Source organism: Athene noctua, chromosome 29 (assembly GCF_965140245.1).
Source record: "Athene noctua chromosome 29, bAthNoc1.hap1.1, whole genome shotgun sequence".
Classification (NCBI taxonomy): Eukaryota; Metazoa; Chordata; class Aves; order Strigiformes; family Strigidae; genus Athene; species Athene noctua.
Window position 1 is genome coordinate 2,798,822 of NC_134065.1, and position 19,865 is coordinate 2,818,686.

The 19,865-nt window shown below is 44.9% G+C and overlaps 3 protein-coding genes across 3 annotated transcripts; 1 reads left to right on the plus strand and 2 right to left on the minus strand.

Moving 5' to 3' along the window:
- Positions 1-1,835: 1,835 nt before the first annotated feature.
- LOC141971446 (feather keratin 4-like) lies at positions 1,836-2,198 on the minus strand. The gene has a single exon (XM_074928785.1). The coding sequence runs from the start codon at positions 2,196-2,198 to the stop codon at positions 1,836-1,838; it is 363 nt and encodes a 120-aa protein (XP_074784886.1).
- Positions 2,199-15,972: 13,774 nt separating this feature from the next.
- Positions 15,973-16,317, minus strand: LOC141971447 (feather keratin-like). The gene has a single exon (XM_074928786.1). It carries the CDS (start codon positions 16,315-16,317, stop codon positions 15,973-15,975), a length of 345 nt encoding a protein of 114 aa, XP_074784887.1.
- A 2,563-nt stretch (positions 16,318-18,880) lies between these two features.
- On the plus strand, positions 18,881-19,222 carry LOC141971448 (feather keratin B-4-like). Its single transcript, XM_074928787.1, has one exon. It carries the CDS (start codon positions 18,881-18,883, stop codon positions 19,220-19,222), a length of 342 nt encoding a protein of 113 aa, XP_074784888.1.
- Positions 19,223-19,865: the final 643 nt, after the last annotated feature.

Below are 19,865 nucleotides of genomic sequence, written 5' to 3' on the forward strand. Positions count from 1 at the left end.
CAACAACATCTGATTTGCAAGTAAATGAGATAATCACCAACAAATAGGTCTTCGAGCCTCCAGGCGGTTGGGGAGGTTGTATAAAAGCGCTCGCAGCTCAAGGCTGTACATTGTTTTGCGGCCTTCCACAGCACTACAGAACAAGAGTAATGGAAACCTCATTTCCCCCAGCATGTCTGCTTTAAAACGAATATATTGTAAAGGGGTAAACCCAAGGCATATAAATTATATAGCTGTCATAAGGAAAGAAGAAATTCCCATACCAAATGCATGAAAACGGGATGAAATTTGTCATATAAAGGGTCCTGAAGTGTCTGTCTTTATTCCCTGTGTTATGGCAACTGTCAGCTCTGCTTCTCGTGCCCATAAAAACCCATATTGCACAGCACTGACCCGGTGCTCATCCCACCTCAGTTTTCCACTCACCTCTGGAAGATTTTTTGATCTTTAATGAAGAGATTTCTCTTTTTAGTGAAGAATTTTCTTTCAGTTTTAATCAAGAGACTTCCCTTCCTTCTGAGCTGCCTTCTTTCTCTACCAGATGATACGGTAAGTTTCCAGTAGTCATCAAAAGGCAGTTTTCTTCCAGTCACTAGTTACTTTGGAAATCAGAAGTTTGGTCCTTCAGTTTTAACAAAAAGAGAATTCTCTGGATAACCAGAGAAAAAACACGCTACATTCATACCCACAGCGCTGCTTCTGTGCTGTTTGGATCCAGTTTCATGCAGAAGCCGAAGCCAGGGCTTTCCCAGGAAAGAAATAAAAATCTGTTCCTAGTACTGATAATATTTATAATTAGCAAAAGACTTAAAGCAGCAAATACACTTGTAAAATGTAGTGAAGATACTGAGGGCAACTCCTTTCTCTTTGTAAACTAGAGAAAGGATGAAGATAACCTCTGCTCCAACAGTGCAGCATGGTTTAATCCCCACCCTTCCACCACAAATCCCTACACAAGATTTTAGGGATGTTCACATCTCGTGGATGTGTGGACAACACGTAACAACAAGGACACCCTGTCCTTTGCTGTTGATTAACACCCAGAGGAGCCTGGGTCTCAAATGAGGCATCGTTTTAGCATCATTGTCCAATAGTTTTAAGCTGAGGAGAAAAGGAAACCAGAAGGCCAATGTTGTGATGCGATATAAACTTTAATGGAAACAGGACAAGGACTTCATAGCAACAGAACGTAACACTCCAGAGGGTACAGAATACGTTTGTGGGGTTTGCTGGGGATGGACGTAGTTGGGGATGGACGTAGTTGTCTTCTTTGAGGGCTGCATTTTGCAAAATGATCTTCTGTCTTTGCTGCATTTGAAGTATTAGAGAGCCAAGTTTAATTTTCACCTCTTTATTGGGTTCTTTTTGGGGTTTCTTTCTTTCTTTTTTTCTTTTTTTTTTTTTTTTTTTTAATTCCATACTATGTGAAACAAGGTAGCTCCCAGAATCAAACTGTAGCTTTGAGGATTTTTTCCACTATACTTCAAAAGCCATGAAATATCAGTCCGTATGAGAGGCCAGAATATACAGGATATAATTTGTACTGACGTTTAGTCTTCTATAAACCGCCTGAATTCAAACTAAGACCTTTTCTTTCTCAAGTAAACAGCCCCTCAAACACAGAGTTGGGATCTTGTTCGCAGATATCTAATCCGACAGAAAGGGAAATAGAGTGTCTCAGCCTGTTTCTCAGTGTGACTGAGTGTGCCCAGCTCAGAGGACACCCTGCTGCAGCCCAGCACTCTGCCCCTCTGAAAACCATGTCTGCTCCCTCACGGACTGGGATTTTGCTCTGGTCCTTGCTGGTCCAGCTTCTCAGGGAATGCCTGCTGGGCTTAGCAGGGCCCACAGCTCCCACGACTGTAAGTCGTGTACCTGCGGGAGTAGCAGGGGTAGGAGAACCTGCCACCCAGGTAGGCGCCAGACCCAAAGGAGCTCTGGGCATCCATGGAGCTCCCGTAGCCAAAGGAGCTGCCTATCTCCAGCGGGGCCGAAGTGCCCACGATGCTCTCCTGAGGGCAGGAGCTGAGGATGGGGCCTGGGAAGACGATGGCCACAGGTGGTGGGTAGACCACGGCACGGGAGTCCCCGCAGGAAGTGACGCAGGGCTGGTTCCAGGCGTTTGCGTATGGTGCAGGGCAGCTCACGTCGCAGGGTGAGTAGCTGCCGTAGTTGCAGGCCTGTCTGTAGGAAGACATCTTTGTGGCTGGAAGTAAGGCTGAAACACAGAGGGTGGGGAGAACGTGGGTCAGGGGTGACAGCGCAGGTGCGTTTGCAGAGAGGAGCCCTCATTTAGTCAAGCCATACAATAATCAGAGTTACCCCTACAGCTAAGCATCAAGGCTGATTGCAATTCATATGCAGAAATAATGAAGATTAGATAACCTGTTAGAAGTCAGCAAAGCCTCGTTAAGGACAGATGAGGATTAACCTGGCAATATTTCATTAAAACCGTTCCTAAAACAATTGTCTCCTTTTGCAAAGCACTCCCAGGCATAAATAAAATCATTAAGCATTCTTCTCCTGAAGCATGCAAGCATCTTTTGAAGCCCCATGCTCTTCAGATAAATCCTCTACCCTCCAAAGCCTGCAAAGATGAGATGATAGAATCTTTTTTTTTTTTTTTAAATGAAAATAACATTCTTCCAACAATAAGCAAAGACATATTAAGTGCTCTGATATACGTACATTAAAACCCTTTTTTAAAGTGGCTTTTAAACTCAAAGAACAGATTTAACTGAAGTCAGACTTACTCAGCTCACCCCCAAGCAGAAGCCAAGAAGAGTGGTTTGCAGAGCTCTGTGCTCCAAAGCACTTTTATACGGTTCCTCAGAGCAGCTTCAGGGTCTGAGCCACGCTTTGGGCATGCAGCCCTTCCTAGTTACAAAACAAAAACTTTCCTGCATTTGTCACGTCAATGGGTGGAGGAATCTTTGCACGTTGTTTGCTGTTAGGCAATTATTAGTCGAATGGTACCACATCCATGTTGCAGCCTCCGGTAATCTTTCATCTCAAAATAGGGGCAGTATTCACGCTTAGTTTCTTTCTACTCATTGCAAAAATTAACTTCCTTCTTCCACTTGTCCAAGCTTCAAAACACATAACTCAGATCAGTAGAACGGATGATTGCTGATTTGACAAAATAAACTTTTTTTTTTTTAAATGATGTATTGATTTTTGTCATGCTTGCCGTAAAGATTTTCAAACCTTTTAGCTGCAAAGGAAGATAAAGCTTAGAGACCTTTATACCACCTTGGCAAGATTCCTTCTTGCGCCCTTTTTATTCCCACTTTCTTTTTCCTCAATAAAAAAAAATCCCAAATCTATAGATCACAGTGCTTGGGTGCTTCAGTTAGGGTGAGCATCCTGTCCACAGGTAAACAGCTCTGTGATGTAAGAGCCTTTCTGATGCTGATAGTGAGTGTCTGCAGCCTATTTAGAAGTGGAGAGAGGGCAAATGGGACTTCAGTGCTACAGAAGCCTTCTTATCTCACTTCATTCCCGGTGCATATTATTATATATTGCCCTAGTTAAAAACGAGGCAAAAAAGGACAAAAAAACCACCTTGCTTAGAAACGTTAGGAAGGAATGAGCCTCATGCACCAGTTACTCCAAAACGTACTGCTTTTAACAGCTCCTTTATGCCAAAACATCACGCTGGACCCTTTCAGACTCCTGGTCTTGCTGCGTACAGGAGTTTGCAATAAATAAATAAATTTACAACTGGAAAATTTTATCCAGCTCCTCACCCAGTGTAACAGACCACAGAAGAAAGCGAGTGGTCTGATGCTGGTGTCCTCCTGCACCTGCGGATACATTTGGTGACCTTAAAGGATTTGTACGTCAGAAATGTTGCTTACAGCATTTAGTAGTTGGAGAGCTGAATTAGATCACACATGACGATTCCCTCCTGACAACAAAACTCATTTAATGCACCATATCCCTGCCCTCCTGTGAGCCGTACTCTGCACTCCTGCAGGTTCATCGGGCAGAATGGAAATGCTCTGTTTTCTTTGCTATTTATCGTAAACAGAGACATTACCCTGATTTTGCTCCTGAGTCTACTATGGAATCTACAACACGGAAATCAGAAAATAATATCAAGTCTAGGCCCAGAGCAAAGTAAAGGTGTCCTGGTTAGGGCACTGTGGTCTGGAGCTGATTGCCAGTGTAACCTTTGCCAAGAATTCGGGGAGAGGTTTTTAGATGTCCTCATTGTCCTGCGTGCATTGGGGCGAGGACGACCCGCCCTCTGCACTCACTGCAGGAGGCTCTCTCCAGCGGGGATGGATGGTAATCCGTCCTTTCACCATATCTAAAACTAGTTGGTTTCGTTTATTGGTGACTGTCTGAGCTCTCCATTTTCATGGTATCTGGGCGCCAACCTCATTTACATAAGCTAAGAGATAATAGAATTATAATTATAAATAATCACATTAACAAGTACAAGACATGCCCGAGATCTCCTCCCAGAGGCTCACTTAATTGCCGAGAGATGTTTGGTAAATGATTTGGCCTCTGTCTTAATCACCTCTTCTAGAAATCATCAGTAGTAATTTCCCATTCCATGTGGGTGTCATACAGGCTTGCACAGATCAGTATTTTATCTGCTGAGAAAAGTGCTTAATATAGCACAAAACTGCAGAAAGGAAAGGTTAACTTGGAGGCCGAAGGAATCAGATGAAAATTTAGCTGTTGTGTGCACCCCAAAGGATGCAGTGATCCATGAGCTCACTTTAAATGAAATGAGTTTCATGGGCACAACCCCAAACCCCCAGGATCCGTCAGACCTGGAAGGCAGTTGCGGGCAGTCCTCACACTGGACTCTCCAAGTCTTGCAACACGTTCTCCTTGGTCCCGTGAAATACCTCTGGAATTAAATCCTTAAAAAGCCAGATGGATGATAGTCAAGGTTGCCGATGCCACACTAATGGTCATCGGAGTTAGGGCGTACGCTCAAAGGGAGGGTGGAAGCATGAGGGATGGGGAAGGACATCTATAATCTGAACATTTACACTTATTTTCTTTTTGTGTTTACAAGGTTGATGGTACTTTATGGAAATGACTGTGAAAAGTGATCCCCTGCAAGTCTTTAAGATGCACACTCTAGAAAACAGACCCATGCAGCAATGACACTTGAAGCTCTGGGGAGCATTCAGGGCCAAGTCACAGCTCCTGCTGCCAGAGCGAGCACAGCAGAGTGGCAGAGCAGTGCGGTGGGAAATAATAAACCTGTTTCTTCTGGTTTCTGGCACTTGCCTTGTGGGCTCAGCATCTTTAGGAGGTCAGGGTCCAGAGGTCCTTGAGCTAGGAGTGATCAATTACCCTTCTAAAAGGAAAGCAATGACCAGATGGTGCCTGACTTGTGATAATCACTTTTTCTCCAAACCAGGTACTTCTGAATCATTCTCTTCTTTTCTTCATCCTCACCCAATAGTTTTCTTCCACCTCAGACTTTGGAAATACTCTCGGTCTATGGAGCCCTTTTTAACTCCCTTCCGAGAAATCACATTTGCTTTGTGTTTTACAACACCCAAATGAATGGGGTAATTTTTATTGTTGATTTCTTGATGGGATTATTAAAAGACTGAGGCTAAACGATGCACTCAGCCCCACTTGTTGATTCAGTGGAAGAGCTGGGAGGAGCGCTCAGCACACCAAGTCCTCATTCTTTTATCTCCTGCATTGTGACACTGAGTCAAGGACCATTGTTTGGAGAACTGTAAGAAATAAAACAGGAGATTGTCCAGCTCCAGGGTACTGACAACCTAAATACACATCTCCAAGACATAATGGGAAGGAAAATTCCTGCCTACACAACACAGAAGAAAAGCTCATTTACAGGAAATTAAGGCTGGACAATCAGTACCCTCAAACATAACTGACACAGACTTTCTGGCATGTCTCAGTCCAGAAAAATAATAAGACAGAGACATGGTGGCTGACATGGATTGCTGAGATTTAATCATATTATTTCTGCACTTCTGTTTCCAAATACAGCAAGCAAAGCATGTTGATGTATGAAATCTTTAGGATTTGTAAACAGTATTGCCTAAATCAAGGCTGATCATCATGGCAATGCTTCTGCCTTGGTTCTAAGCCCAGTTGCATTAGATCAAAGCTGGATATTTATTTCTCTGTTCCATACGTAAAAGTTAAGACCCGTCATTAGGCAGGGCACAATCTAGTACCATGTTTTGCAGTGCTCAGTTCTGGGTATTGCAAAAGTATTTCCCGTGATGGAAAATTTGTACCTAACCATCCAACGCTGAAGATGAACTTTGAGTTTTAACACGAGGATTTACAATTGCTGCTTCCAAAACTCAAATTTTCTTTCTCTGTAAATGAATTGCTAGAAAAAGCCAAAAAAAAAAAAAAAGTTAAACTGAAGTAATAATAGAAGGATCAAAGAGACAGTTGTGGCTTTGGATAAAAGTCTGAGACTTTGGTCTCCAGCTCTGACTTGGTATTTATAAACACTGTGAAAAACAAGCAAATACCAATATATGGCCAACGCATATAGAGATATTAAGTTATAAACCAGCAACATAATCTGCAAATTATTTTTTCAGCTTCACAGCAAAGAAATTCTTGATCTTCCTTTGTCCCCAGAAAAGTCAACAGAATTATTAAAAAAAGATATTTTTTTTATTAAAAGATTTTAAAAATAATTTTAGTCCCCTGTTCGATATGCAAGAAGTCTCTGGGCTATGATGTAAAACCATCCGAGGTGGAGTTGCTTACTTAGAAAAAACAATATGCACAACAATAACCTTGATTGAGTGACATGTGCAAAAAAGTGTATCTGAGGGACAATGAGTACAGATGAGGACAAGAATGGTTCACCTCCCCTGGGGCAAACTGGGAAACTGTATAAAAGCACCTGTAGCCCAGAGTCTTCAAACCATTTCTCTTCGAGTCCCAGTTCCGTTCTGCTGTTGGACCAAGTAAGTCAGGCTCTTTGCGGGGTAGGGGAGGGTTTGAGCTAACGTGTCAGTTCAATTTACTTCTAAGAAATTCAGACAAAGAGTGTTGTAAGAATTATTTCAAGATGTGACACAGAGTAATAGGGAATAGAGTCAATAGAGTAAAATGCATTTTGTCTTTCTCACCTTTAATTCTAAACGGATTTCCCTGTGGCACTTCCCTCCGAATCTGTTCCTTCACTGTAACTGATTTGACTAAATGAGGGCTCCTCTTCGCAAATGCACCTGCGCTGTCACCCCTGACCCACGCTCTCCCCACCCTCTGTGTTTCAGCCTTACTTCCAGCCACAAAGATGTCTTTCAACGGACAAGCTTGCAATTACAGCAGCTACTCACCCTGCGACGTGAGCTGCCCTGCACCATACGCAGACGCCTGGAACCAGCCCTGCGTCACCTCCTGCGGGGACTCCCGTGCCGTGGTCTACCCACCACCTGTGGCCATCGTCTTCCCAGGCCCCATCCTCAGCTCCTGCCCTCAGGATAGCATCGTGGGCACTTCGGCCCCGCTGGAGATAGGCAGCTCCTTTGGCTACGGGAGCTCCATGGATGCCCAGAGCTCCTTTGGGTCTGGCGCCTACCTGGGTGGCAGGTTCTCCTACCCCTGCTACTCCCGCAGCTGCGGGATATACCGCCCCACTAAGCCCTGCAAGGTTTCCCTCTATCACAAGACCCAGCAGAAACAAGACCAAATTCGTAACCTGTGAGGGGAAGTGCATGGCTTTCAGCGGGGCGGTGAGAGTCCTCGGGAGCTGGGCACACTCATCCATCCCGAGAAACAAGCCCACACTCTTTCCTATTTATATTAGATCTTTGCTCAAAGTATCCTGGCTCTGTGCTTCAATCCCTTTTGACTTTGCTTTCATGTAAATTTAACTTAATTCCTCTGTATTTGTTCCCTGCAGTATGGCTGTGGTTTGATAAATCCCATTTGTCCGTTCCAATAAAACCCTTTCAGCATCACGAAATCATGTTTTCTGTTTTATTTGTATGATTTCTAAGTCTACAGCCCACTGATATTATAATAATTGTCAATGACTAGTCTCCTGTATTAAGGTGTTGAAAGGAAATCCCAGACCTTGATATACAGCCTAAATGTTTCACAGCCACGGTTGTTATACAAATACTATGTTTTCACTGTGTTTGATAACCTTGGGATTCAAAAGAAAATCTGATGCAGGCAGGCATGGTGAACATTACCTTGTTTTCTGCATTCTGCTGGTGTAAATGAAAGGTAAATGGTGAGCCCCAAATTCACAAGTGAGGTAACTGTGGAGCCCTTCCTTAGCCATCCCGGCAACAATTACATCCAGGCCACCATTTCGTTTCTCCCAGCACATCCCAGAAGGACATGGGAAAGGAAAGGAAGCGAGGGTCAGGCAGAGCTACTAAAAATTTAAGGGCAAGGAGAATCTGGAAGGCACGGGCATACTTCAGGATTTAGTGTGCAGCAAAAGACTCTATTCACTTCTTGACACGGCAAGTTCACAGAGGTGTTTTCCCCTGAACAGAGAAATCAAAGTATCCTGAGACAGTAAACCCGACGTTTTCCTCCTCCAAAGTGACTGTCAGAATATCTGATGGTTTGACTCGTGCAGTCTTGAAAATGCTGAACCCCCTGGCATAGCTGGGCTTAACTAACCACATTATTGCCATGCTTACCAGCTAACACAAAACTGAGAAGGGTCAGCACACAGTATGGCCTTGGAGACCCAATGCCGGGCACAGCGCACTGCACAGATCACGGATACAGTGGTAAAACGCCAGCATCTTCCCAAGCCAGGTTTTGTCAGACGTATTGTTCCCCTCACATCCTATCCCATGGGTGATGTTTGTCCATCTCCGAAGAGTCCTGGAGCACACAGGTCCAAACACACCCAGGACACTATCCTGGGTGCCACTGTGATGGGGAGCAAAACATAGTCAAGTGGGATGGACCTCTGTCTGTCCTTTGGACACCAGCCATGCAACAAATCCCACTGGGAAGTGCTCTGAGCCCAGGCACGTTGGGACCTCGCCCTGCACAAAGCCAGCCGCCGGGCGGGTGCAGGTGTGGCTTCACCTGGCCGGAGACTACGTGGTTAGGAATGCAGCTCTCCCTTTAAAAGACAACATTTTCACAACACCCCTGCGGTCTAGGTGGTTGTTATGGGAAAGGCAATTGAGACATCAGGGCAAAGTGTTTTTCTTCACATCAGTTTCTGATTCAGAGGAAGACCTGGGAAGGTGTGCCTATTCCTGCCATCGTTACAGTTAGAATTTGGGTGGGTTTTACTTTCAGTAGCAGGTCCTGCCCTCAGACGCCAGAGGAAAGGCAGAAATCTTGTCTCCGTCTGGAATAAGTAAAATAAACGTGAAAGGAAATACAGCAGGTCGTACAGTTTTACAGAAGGGTCACAAGGGACGAGGAGAAGCTACTGACGCAGCTAAGCATTGCATGCACCAGGCCTCACTCATGGGAGATGATCTGTCACCACTAAATCCGCAAGGATCACTTGAGAGCAAGAAATTATTTCAGGATAAAGTCAAAAGTAAGAAAAGAACAAAGCCGACCATTCAAAATCTCAGCAGTCTGAGCCTCCATCCCCTTCCTGCCTTGTGCTAATTCGATATTCATTTTGTTCTTCACCGATTATTTTTCTATCAGCATTTCCTTCAAATATTTTGATGAAATCAGTGCAAGGAAAACACGCTGGGATTAAGAAAAATAAACAGTGAACATGGGGTATTTGTGCAGGATTATATATTTTTTTTTTTTTTTTTTCTCCCGCCAGTTCACAAAACTACAGCTCAAGAGAGGGCAGGGACAGGACTGTGGCTACTGGCTCCCTGCTTAGATTTACTCAGTGCAGCTGAGCCACTCTCCACTTTGAAGATGTAAATAATATTTCCTGCTGTGTCATCCTTAGCCATGAAACCTCTGGAGAAATTGTGCTTAGGTGCCCATTTTGATAGATTTTTCCTTGTTCATCTCTCAGCATCAGCTAAAGGTCTGCAAGTGGAGCTGTTACCGGTCTATGGCCCAGGTCAGGCATCTCATCTCTGATGTCTCTGACATTTTCTTTTTTCCCCCAGGAAGCCCCTAAATATTTACAAACTCTTTATGCCCACCTAACACACCTGAATTGACTCTGATTCTTCTGACCAGAATACGGATTTTAAACAAAACGTTAAACAAAAAGTCTGGTGATGTTAAGACAACCCTTCCTCCTCTGCACATGTAGAAAATTCAGTTTTCAGTTAATTGGTAAAGTCTGCTGAGGATACTCACAGCCATATACCAAAGCTGAAAGTAAAAAACTAAGGTCACCTACAGCAAAATGCTTTCAGATTTAGGAATTATGAAACTCTTTAAAGATTATGTACAAAGATTAACCCACATGAAAATAAGAGCAATGGGGTACCCCAAGCATTCTTCTACTGTCATAGAGATGCTTGTCTAGTAATATATAAACAAGTTTTCACAGACCGATTCAAGTTGAAAAGGCAGAAAAGGCTTCTCTGGACACAGTCTCATGTCATACTTTTACACTAATCATGGTATTAGCAGAATATACAATTCACAATTAAATCTGCTCTTCTACCCGCGTTTCAATGTTTAGGAAACTATTGAATAAATTTAATCTTAGCCGAGTTAACAGGGATCATACAGCGAGAGGAGCGCCTGGAAAAGATTTGACAGTCGAGCACTATTTTCCACATTTTTTTTTTTTTTTTAAACTCCTTGTGTATACAAAGCAACCTTGCTCATGAAGATCTGCTTCTTTACCAGATATTTGTTGCATATTCAGCTCATCTGGATGATGCAAAAAATTTTCTGACTTATCCTAATTACTACGGTGTTCCCTGCTTCATCATATTGTTACACAATGCTGCATCTCAGGGTTCATCTCCTTCCAAAACTTCAATGACCAGGTCCTTCCTGGTATCAATCCACTCCCTTTGTTGGTTTTGGGTGGGAATGAATGAAACTTCTTTGTTTAGAATTTTTTTTTTTTGCCTTTTACATCCTAAGTAGTATTAGGCACCTGGCTTCGTGGTCCACGATGCCACAAGAATGGAATTTATTGCTGTAATTCGTTATTTGCTGAGAGTCTGCAAGTCAAATCCTTTGTGTCCCCCTCGATAACTGACCGCTGTCAATCTGACTGATGGCTGTGTTGATGGCCATCGGGTCGCTGCTGCTCAAAGTCTTGCCCTGGAGAATCCTGTTAGAGGGCAGTGATAATAAACACAAAAAGATGGAGTTTCCCCTCTACGTACTGTGTGGAGTACAGGGAAAATGGAGGGCTAAAGCATTTATCAGTTCCTCAGGACCATGATGCTTCTTAAAGACACCCTCGAGAATGAGCGTCGATTTTTATGACTCAGTTGAGACATCTTGTACAAATTCTGATTCCCTCCTGAAAAGCACGCTCTGCCACAGGCTCTGAAAGCAAGGCTGCTCGGGGCCAATACAACTCTGAAAATACAAATATTGAGTCTTGGAGTGAAGACATACACTGAGAGACAGCGAGATGCAAAGTTACCGGGAAACATTGCTGAAATCATTACAGAGAGCATGACATCAACTGAGATGAGTTGGGAGGGGTCATACTCAGTTCGAGCAGATGAGGGTCTTACACCTAAATTTGGAAATAGGTTTGTTCCAGAGTACACACAGAGTTTACTGTAAATCAAAGATGAGGAAAAGAAAAAAAAATAAAAATGAGGGGAATAAACAGCAGCTCTTAGTCTGAGACCTTTCAGACCATAAATTCCCCTTTGCTCTGTCTGTTGGGGTGACAAGGTCTGTACAAGAAATGCGTACAGGCCTGGAGTGCAATTTAAAGTCAGCAGCATTTCTACTACGCATTAACTAAAAGCTCATTTTCTGCTTTACAGTGAATTGCACAGATTTGCCGACTTGTCAGTGCCAGCACATCAGAGCCTGCCTGAGCAGCTGAAGCAGAGATATGAAGCAGGCAAAATAAGTAGACTCGCACCCTGGAGCTTCAAAGTTAATATTTACAGTCTCTCCCCCATATACAAGTGGTTTGTAAAGTATAAAAGATAGAAAATCTAACACAGTTGTCAACCAGATAGTTTTAACTTCACTGAACTACCTCTCATTCCTGCAGAAGGGTAAAGCCTGAGGATTGTTTCAGAGAAGCTGAAATCTGATGCATCTGGACATGATCAAAAAGTTTTAGAGCGGGATGACGTAGCGAGGTGTAAAGGAAACCTGGGAATTGCCTAATAACTGCAAACAGTGAGCCAAATGATTATACGCTGTGAGGCATTGCGTGTAATCGCTTCTGGTTTGAATCTAATCAAACTTCATGTGCAAAGGGTGGCTCAGCTCCTCCGGGCTATCTGAGCAGCAGTATAAAAGCATACCCGGCTCACATCGCTCCCAACAGCCTCTCCTGACTTCTCCTCTGGGACCTGAGTAAGTTTTTAATTCTTTGTGCCTTGTCGATATGTTATTTTCGTGATAACTCTGACTCCTACATCGATGTCTACCACGGTAGACTTGGCCAGTCCCTGTTAAAACAGCTCACCGATCCTGCAAAGAGCTTGGGGCTGGCATTATCCAGCTTCTCGAGGGACTCCTGCAGTCCTTGCTAAGTGCTTCAAGGGTTCGTGATTTTTCATTCTGAAAGCCAGTATAGGAATAACCCTGAACTGCAGCTGCGGAGCTCCTACTGAAGCAAGCGCTGCTTACGATGGAGCCCTCTGGGATATGTTCTGGCACATTATGTGTAGACACGTCAAAAATGTAGGTTGGTTGATGTCCATAGGAAGGTTAGGAAACGTTGAGAGTTTGGCAAGCACAGAAGATAAAGGTAACTCAAATAGCGTGACTAAAAGGTAGAAGAGAGAGACAGGAGCTATGAAGTCACGCCACCTCTGTTCAGAGAGCTACTCAAGTTTCCTCATGAATTATGCTGGACTGCCTGAACATAAATCTCCCATAAATCTAACCAACCATTAAATTGCTTTATAGAGTCTCCGTCTTTCTGTGTTTCAGCTCCACTTCCACTGCAGAACAATGTCCTACAGACAGCTGTGCACCTACCAGTGCTCCACCCCGTGTGAGGTGACCTGCCCCCAGCCCATCGCCGACGCCTGGAATGAGCCCTGTGTCACGTCATGTGGTGACTCCAGGGCAGTGGTCTACCCACCCCCTGTTGTCATCACGTTTCCTGGGCCAATTCTCAGCTCCTGCCCTCAGGAAAGTGTAGTGGGATCCTCGGCACCAGCTGCTATTGGGAGCTCACTTGGCTATGGGGGATCTTATGGCTACAGAGGCTCTTTTGCTTATGGGAGATCACAGGAAAGCAAGTTCTCGTACCCTTATTATTCTCAGAGGTTCAGCGGTTATCGCTCTAGGAGGTGTGAGCCCTGCCCTTCCCAGCAGGAGTATAGTTGCACCAAGAGCAGTCAGGATACCGAGTGCAAGATCCAAACTCAGGAGTAAGATGGGTTTTGAGATGCTGACATAAAAAGGCTGATCCTTGCTAACACTTTACACTGAATTTGTGCTTGTACCTGCGTATGTACTTCTCCTTTCCTAGATACGCATTCTTCTAGTCTTCTTACGGTCCAAATTTTCAAATGCATTAATACTCCTTCTACATTCAACCTAATAAGATTATACAAGAAGCATAATGGAAAAGTCTGTATGCTGTGATTTCTCCCATTTAACGTCGCCTGACGTCAGTCAAGAGTTACGCTAATGAATGAAAACTGGACTGCGCCATCAAACTTACAGCTACAAAAGAAAAAAAGAACATCCTACTTGAAATGAAGCTTCCTGAAACAAGAAACTTCATTTGTAAAAACCTCAAATTCCTCATTTATCCATGTGATCGTGTTTTGCTTTTGTAAAGTTTCTTCTTCTGTCACCCATTAAAAAAAAAAAAATAAATCACGCAGCATCATAATTTTAGCATTCTGGTTTTGTTTTCCGTCTGTTAACACAATTGAGAGATTCTCCTCTGCAGAGTGTTGGTTCTTCCATCCTAGTTAAGCCCTGTAGTGGGAGGGGAGCGAAGACCTTAACTGGTCAAACCCACTACATTAGTCTTTGGCTCAGCAGTGAGTTTTCCAATATTTTACACCCGCTTTAGACCTCGGACTGCACCAGTCTGCACTGCCAGAAAATTACTGGAGACAGAAAAGAATAGAGGGGATGGAAGGGACCCTTACCATTATTTTCATGCCCAGACACACGCGTACAAGAAGTATAACAAGAGAGTGTAGGATACTTAACTGGAAAGTCACAGCTTGCCAAGCACACCTGCCGTAGCATACGGCACAGGTAGCATCCAGCTTCCACAGGAAAACATCACTGGCTGTGTCATCATTGCACATTCAGTCTTCCCCCTTTCCTTATTCTTAAAACGTTCTTCAATAGTCCAGATCTGAAATTCCAGGGAGGTGCTGACAAGAAAAACTAGGTGCTAGGCAGTACGCTGCTAAACAGAGTTAATGGAACCGTGAGCAGCAGCTGAGGCACTACACGGCTAATTGCTCTATTTACCTTGAAGCAATTTTTTATTGCTTCCAGCTGTACTCTGAGCACTGCCGGATCACCGCTCCCTATTTATTGAGAGCTCTCTAGATCTGTTTTCCTTTACTGCAGTCTTTTTCTAAGCATCTAGGTTTCTTTATAAAATAGGACTCTGCTGAAGTTCTAAAGGCTCAAATTTCTGCTTCCCTGTTTTTTTGGGTTTCTGCCAGGAGGCTCCTTTACTTTGTGCGGTAATAAGAAGTTAAGCTAGTAAAAGATGGCCACTCGTGGGCATTTATGGTCCTAGCTGAGGCAGTTTTATGATCCTAGAAAGTTAGATATGAAAGTACAGAGTAGAAAAGCAGATTCAAGTGCCTGTATCTCAGACTGGGGTTTCATCACGAGCTGATTTTCTGTCTCTGAACGTCTCTGGGATGTTCCCTCTGCTGCTGTGCGCTCCCCAATATTCTCTCTTTACTTCTCTATGTTATATAGAATTCTAGCACAATCTAATACTCCCTTTATTTTATGGTGCATGGAACCACAAAAGTTTTGGTAAAAACTCACAGAAAGGTAGGGGAAGTAGGGATGAACTATTAAAACACATTTGGAGTGGCTGTTTAGTACTTCATTCCAGCCTCGAAAATTTTGTCTGAGGGTTGGGCAGTTCTCACACCTGGTTCCTTGTAAAGATTAAATCAAACACGCAGGCAAGCTCTGCATGTTGTAAGCAGAGTTTCCTGATAAATGAATCCATGGGCATTATATAAACACTGTCTGTAAGAGGATAACACTCATCTACAGATCTCGAAGATAAGGGGATGGTTTAGGTCAGCTGGTTTGCGGAGGCTGAATTACCCCAAGAGAAAGACGAAAGCGAACAGACGGATGTTATTTGGATGCAATCATACGTGTTTATTGGGACAAGAGGTGTACGTGTTAAGAAAGGAAAGAAAAAATACAAGGTGGACATCAGTGTTTTTTAAAAAAGGGCCAACATAATAATCTGCATGAAACTGGTTTCTTTTCAGCACGTTGTTCTTCTGTCTTGGATCAAGTTTCAAACGGACTGGACAAATCACAGTGTGAGGTGACATTTATAGATCTTTCCTACTAGACATATAAGTTTCAAAGTAAAACAATAGCAAAGAAAAAAAACCATGGCCCCAAATTGCTGAAAACATACAGAGACCACTTTGCAGTGATGGTAGCGCTTTTGTGTTCTAACAGTGAGAAACAGATATTGCACAGCTGCTAATTTTCTAAAAGTGGAAAAGACACAGTTTGATAAAACTGACATTAAAATCAAATAGAGTATAAGAAGGGCAAGCGGAAGAGTGGTTTCCATGGGTGCTGAGCAGCACCCATAGGTCCCAGTGGATTAGCTGGGAATCGTGGGTGCCTGAGGCTTTGGAGAGCTCCAGTTGCATGTCCAGGTCTTGCCGTCAGTTCCCCCGCTGTTTCTCCTGCCATCCACAACTTCTGCCATGCTTAGCAGGGCCCACAGCCCCCATAGCGCTGCCTCCAGTGTCGGCTGAAAGAGGAGGAGGAGGAGGAGGAGGAGGAGGACAAGGAGCCCCCGTAGATAAGGGAGCCCTGCAGGCCCCGGGGACGGGCCAGCCCCAGTGGGGACGAGGAGCCCACGATGCTCTCCTGAGGGCAGGAGCTGAGGATGGGGCCTGGGAAGGTGATGACCACGGGCGGTGGGTAGACCACAGCCCGGGAGTCCCCGCAGGACGTGACGCAGGGCTGGCTCCAGGCGTCGGCGATGGGCTGCGGGCAGGTCACCTCGCAGGGTGAGGAGCAGCGGGAGCTGAGCTGCTGGCTGCAGGACATCCTTGGGGCAGGGAGCTGGACCTGCAACACACCGGGGAGCCTGACTCAGCCCACTGCTCGCGAGGTGCCACACAGACCACCCTGCTCTGCCTCGCCAGCAGCAGGGAGGGCTCAGGACGTGCCATACAGAGTTGCTCTGCTAAGGTTTGCGTGGTTTTTTCTTTCTCTTTTTCCTCCCCCTCCCCTGCCCTCCCTCCTCCCTCCCAGGCTCTCCACACGCTGAGGGCTGCCCAAGCTGGCCATCCCCAAAGGGACCTGTGGCAAACAAGCCGGAGTTTTCCCATCACCAAGTTTTGCAGCAAAACCCACTCCATACAGCCAAGCCTGAGAAAGGAGAAAGTTTTCAAGGAAAAAGAGGCGTGAGCAAGACAAGCAGAATATTTCTGAAAAATTCAGTTCAACCTACTCAAGCACGATGCTTTAAGTCAGAAAGATTAAGTGGGGTCAAACTTACTCAAGACACCAAAGAGAAGAAGTGAGGAGGAGTCTTCTGAGGCTATCAGTGCTCTGAGCCCTTTTTATACTGTTTCTTGGGCTGCCCACTGGTCTATGATACCTCGTGAACAAGATCTTAATTAGCTCCCAAACACGCAGATCACACGGCACTCCTCAACTCCTCATTCATGCAAATAGTTTCCTCACTGTTAGCAAGTATTACTCAGCCCAGGTTTTCCTCAGTGTCTCCCAGGTTCTTCCTTTTCAGAAATCACTCAGGCGACTCCCCCAGCTTTGCTATTTATGCCTATTATGTCTAAATATGCCTTTTTTTTTTTTTTTTTTCTTACAGATACTGAAGCTTCTGTTTACAAAGTTCTTTCCATACTCTATGTTCTTTATAATGTTTTAACTCTGGATATATTATTACTTTCTTGGGGACCATTATTAAATTTTCTCTGCGAATATCAAGGAATATGCAAGATTTTTAATCCCTTTCCTGTCCTGCTGCAGGTCAGTGTTGAGACACTGAATGACTGAGGACATTACAAACACCCAAGCAAGATGCTCATTGCAACCATGTCCCATAGGACTTAAGAGTTTCATGTTCAGGTCCTTCTGCTTTCAGCCACTGTCCCCGGGGTCTGCTTTTCTGTAGGGACCTTGGTAACAAAAGGAAGCACGCAGGGCCAGACCCCAACCTCAGGTCTCCAATAACACAGGGTAAGGCATCTCACTCCCTGTGTGGCCTTAAAGGATTGTCTTGCTCTATTATTTTCAATCCAAGTAAAAAAAAAAAAAAAAAAAAACCAACTTAAAAAAAACCACAAACAAACAAAAACCAAACCACCTCACTATTTTAATAGTTATTGAAGGATTTTGATCACATGAGACACAGGGTCATAATACCGCTGTAGTAAGAAGGATGTGCTAGCCCCCATAAATCAGGGCTGTGGTGCAAAGGCTTCAGATGGACATGGGAGGGAACGTGTAGTTGTGGTTTATTGTTCAGAGGCAGAAGAAAATACAGAAGATCTGCAAGAGTTCCCAAACAAATCACCTCTATGCCATAGTCTACTGCATCTGGGATGAGGAACGAGGCACATGATAGAGTAAATCTCCCATCTTTATTCCAAGTTTAAGCCCTACAGTGATTCAGCTCAACATCAGCAGAGACTTAGAGAAGAAAATCAGCCCACAGTGCATTGCCCTACTTGTGATCCTGAGGAGTGCTTGAAAACTACTGGCTATGTGGAGCAATTGTGTAAATAAGGTCGTTTTCCAACGCTCTTGTCACATTGGTAAAATCAGCAAAACGCTGCAGGAAGTGAAACTGCTTCAAAAAGTTTAAGGAAGAAACAAGAGGGTGTTGGAAGAAACTGATAATTATCCAGAGGTGAATAAAACAATCACAGAAACCTGGGGAGTGATGCGCATTGTTGTGATTTGTAACAAAATAAACCTGAAACACAAAGGATGTCTCAACCCCCCCAGGCAATCCAGGAGATAGTATATAAGGGCTCCTGGTTTAAAAGTCCTCAGATCACCCGTCCTCGCTTCTCCTCTTCATTGATCCGAGTAAGTCTGATCCCTTTATTATATCTTTTACCTTTAGGCGCAGTGGGTTCGTGTTGTTTTTAACCGACTCCTGCACGCGCAGTCTGAACTGCAGTGGTGTCAGTACGTAGCTTTGCATGAAGAGATTTTTCCTTGATATTCTCACGGGCAAACAGGGCAACTGCAGATCTGTGCAAGCTACACAGCAGCTGCTACCATGGTTCAGAGGGGCTCAGCCAAGAGGGGGCTCAGCCAAGATGGGGCTCAGTCCACGTGCTTTTACCCTTGAGCTCAGGGTGAGCTGACTGGTGCACCAGGGCAAAGCTTCTCAGCTGGTTTGGGCAGCGCTCAGCGTGCGGAGAGCCTGGGAGGGAGGAGGGAGGGCAGGGGAGGGGGAGGAAAAAGAGAAAGAAAAAAACACGCAAACCTTAGCAGAGCAACTCTGTATGGCACGTCCTGAGCCCTCCCTGCTGCTGGCGAGGCAGAGCAGGGTGGTCTGTGTGGCACCTCGCGAGCAGTGGGTTGAGTCAGGCTCCCCGGTGTGTTGCAGGTCCAGCTCCCTGCCCCAAGGATGTCCTGCAGCCAGCAGCTCAGCTCCCGCTGCTCCTCACCCTGCGAGGTGACCTGCCCGCAGCCCATCGCCGACGCCTGGAGCCAGCCCTGCGTCACGTCCTGCGGGGACTCCCGGGCTGTGGTCTACCCACCGCCCGTGGTCATCACCTTCCCAGGCCCCATCCTCAGCTCCTGCCCTCAGGAGAGCATCGTGGGCTCCTCGTCCCCACTGGGGCTGGCCCGTCCCCGGGGCCTGCAGGGCTCCCTTATCTACGGGGGCTCCTTGTCCTCCTCCTCCTCCTCCTCCTCCTCTTTCAGCCGACACTGGAGGCAGCGCTATGGGGGCTGTGGGCCCTGCTAAGCATGGCAGAAGTTGTGGATGGCAGGAGAAACAGCGGGGGAACTGACGGCAAGACCTGGACATGCAACTGGAGCTCTCCAAAGCCTCAGGCACCCATGATTCCCAGCTAATCCACTGGGACCTATGGGTGCTGCTCAGCACCCATGGAAACCACTCTTCCGCTTGTCTTTATGATCTCTTCGCTTGTGATGTTGCTGCTGTAAACCTGCACTGTTTTCTCAAAATGTGTGTTTTCTATTCTGACAGTATGGATGAGAAATTGGGTCATTTTTGTGATTTAGCCTCTCTGTGTACTGGCTTTCTTTCCTTTTTTTTTCTTTTTTTTTTTTTTTTTTAATGTTCAACATAGAAGATGTAACAAAATTTGTGTCTGGGAATTTGCTTTGCATGTGTTAGGCTTTTGTGCTCAAGAAAACCTTCCTGCATGCTGCAAAGCAGAACTTGGTTGGCAAAATTAGATTTGCTGGGGGGAAGAAAGAGTGCCCTGTGTGAAACATTCATTCTGTGTTAACAAATTGCTTGTAATCACGTCTGAGAAACTGGAAATATTCCTTCAATTCCTTTTGGTTTGTTGTCAGTGTAAATGCCATTTCTTGCTCCTAATAAAAATCATGCTGCATCTTAATATTAGCATTCTCTTTTT

Excerpts from the sequence above, each read along its gene's own strand:
- LOC141971447 (XM_074928786.1), bottom strand. The coding sequence starts at position 16,317 with ATGTCCTGCAGCCAGCAGCTCAGCTCCCGCTGCTCCTCACCCTGCGAG.
- LOC141971448 (XM_074928787.1), top strand. The coding sequence starts at position 18,881 with ATGTCCTGCAGCCAGCAGCTCAGCTCCCGCTGCTCCTCACCCTGCGAG.
- LOC141971446 (XM_074928785.1), bottom strand. The coding sequence starts at position 2,198 with ATGTCTTCCTACAGACAGGCCTGCAACTACGGCAGCTACTCACCCTGC.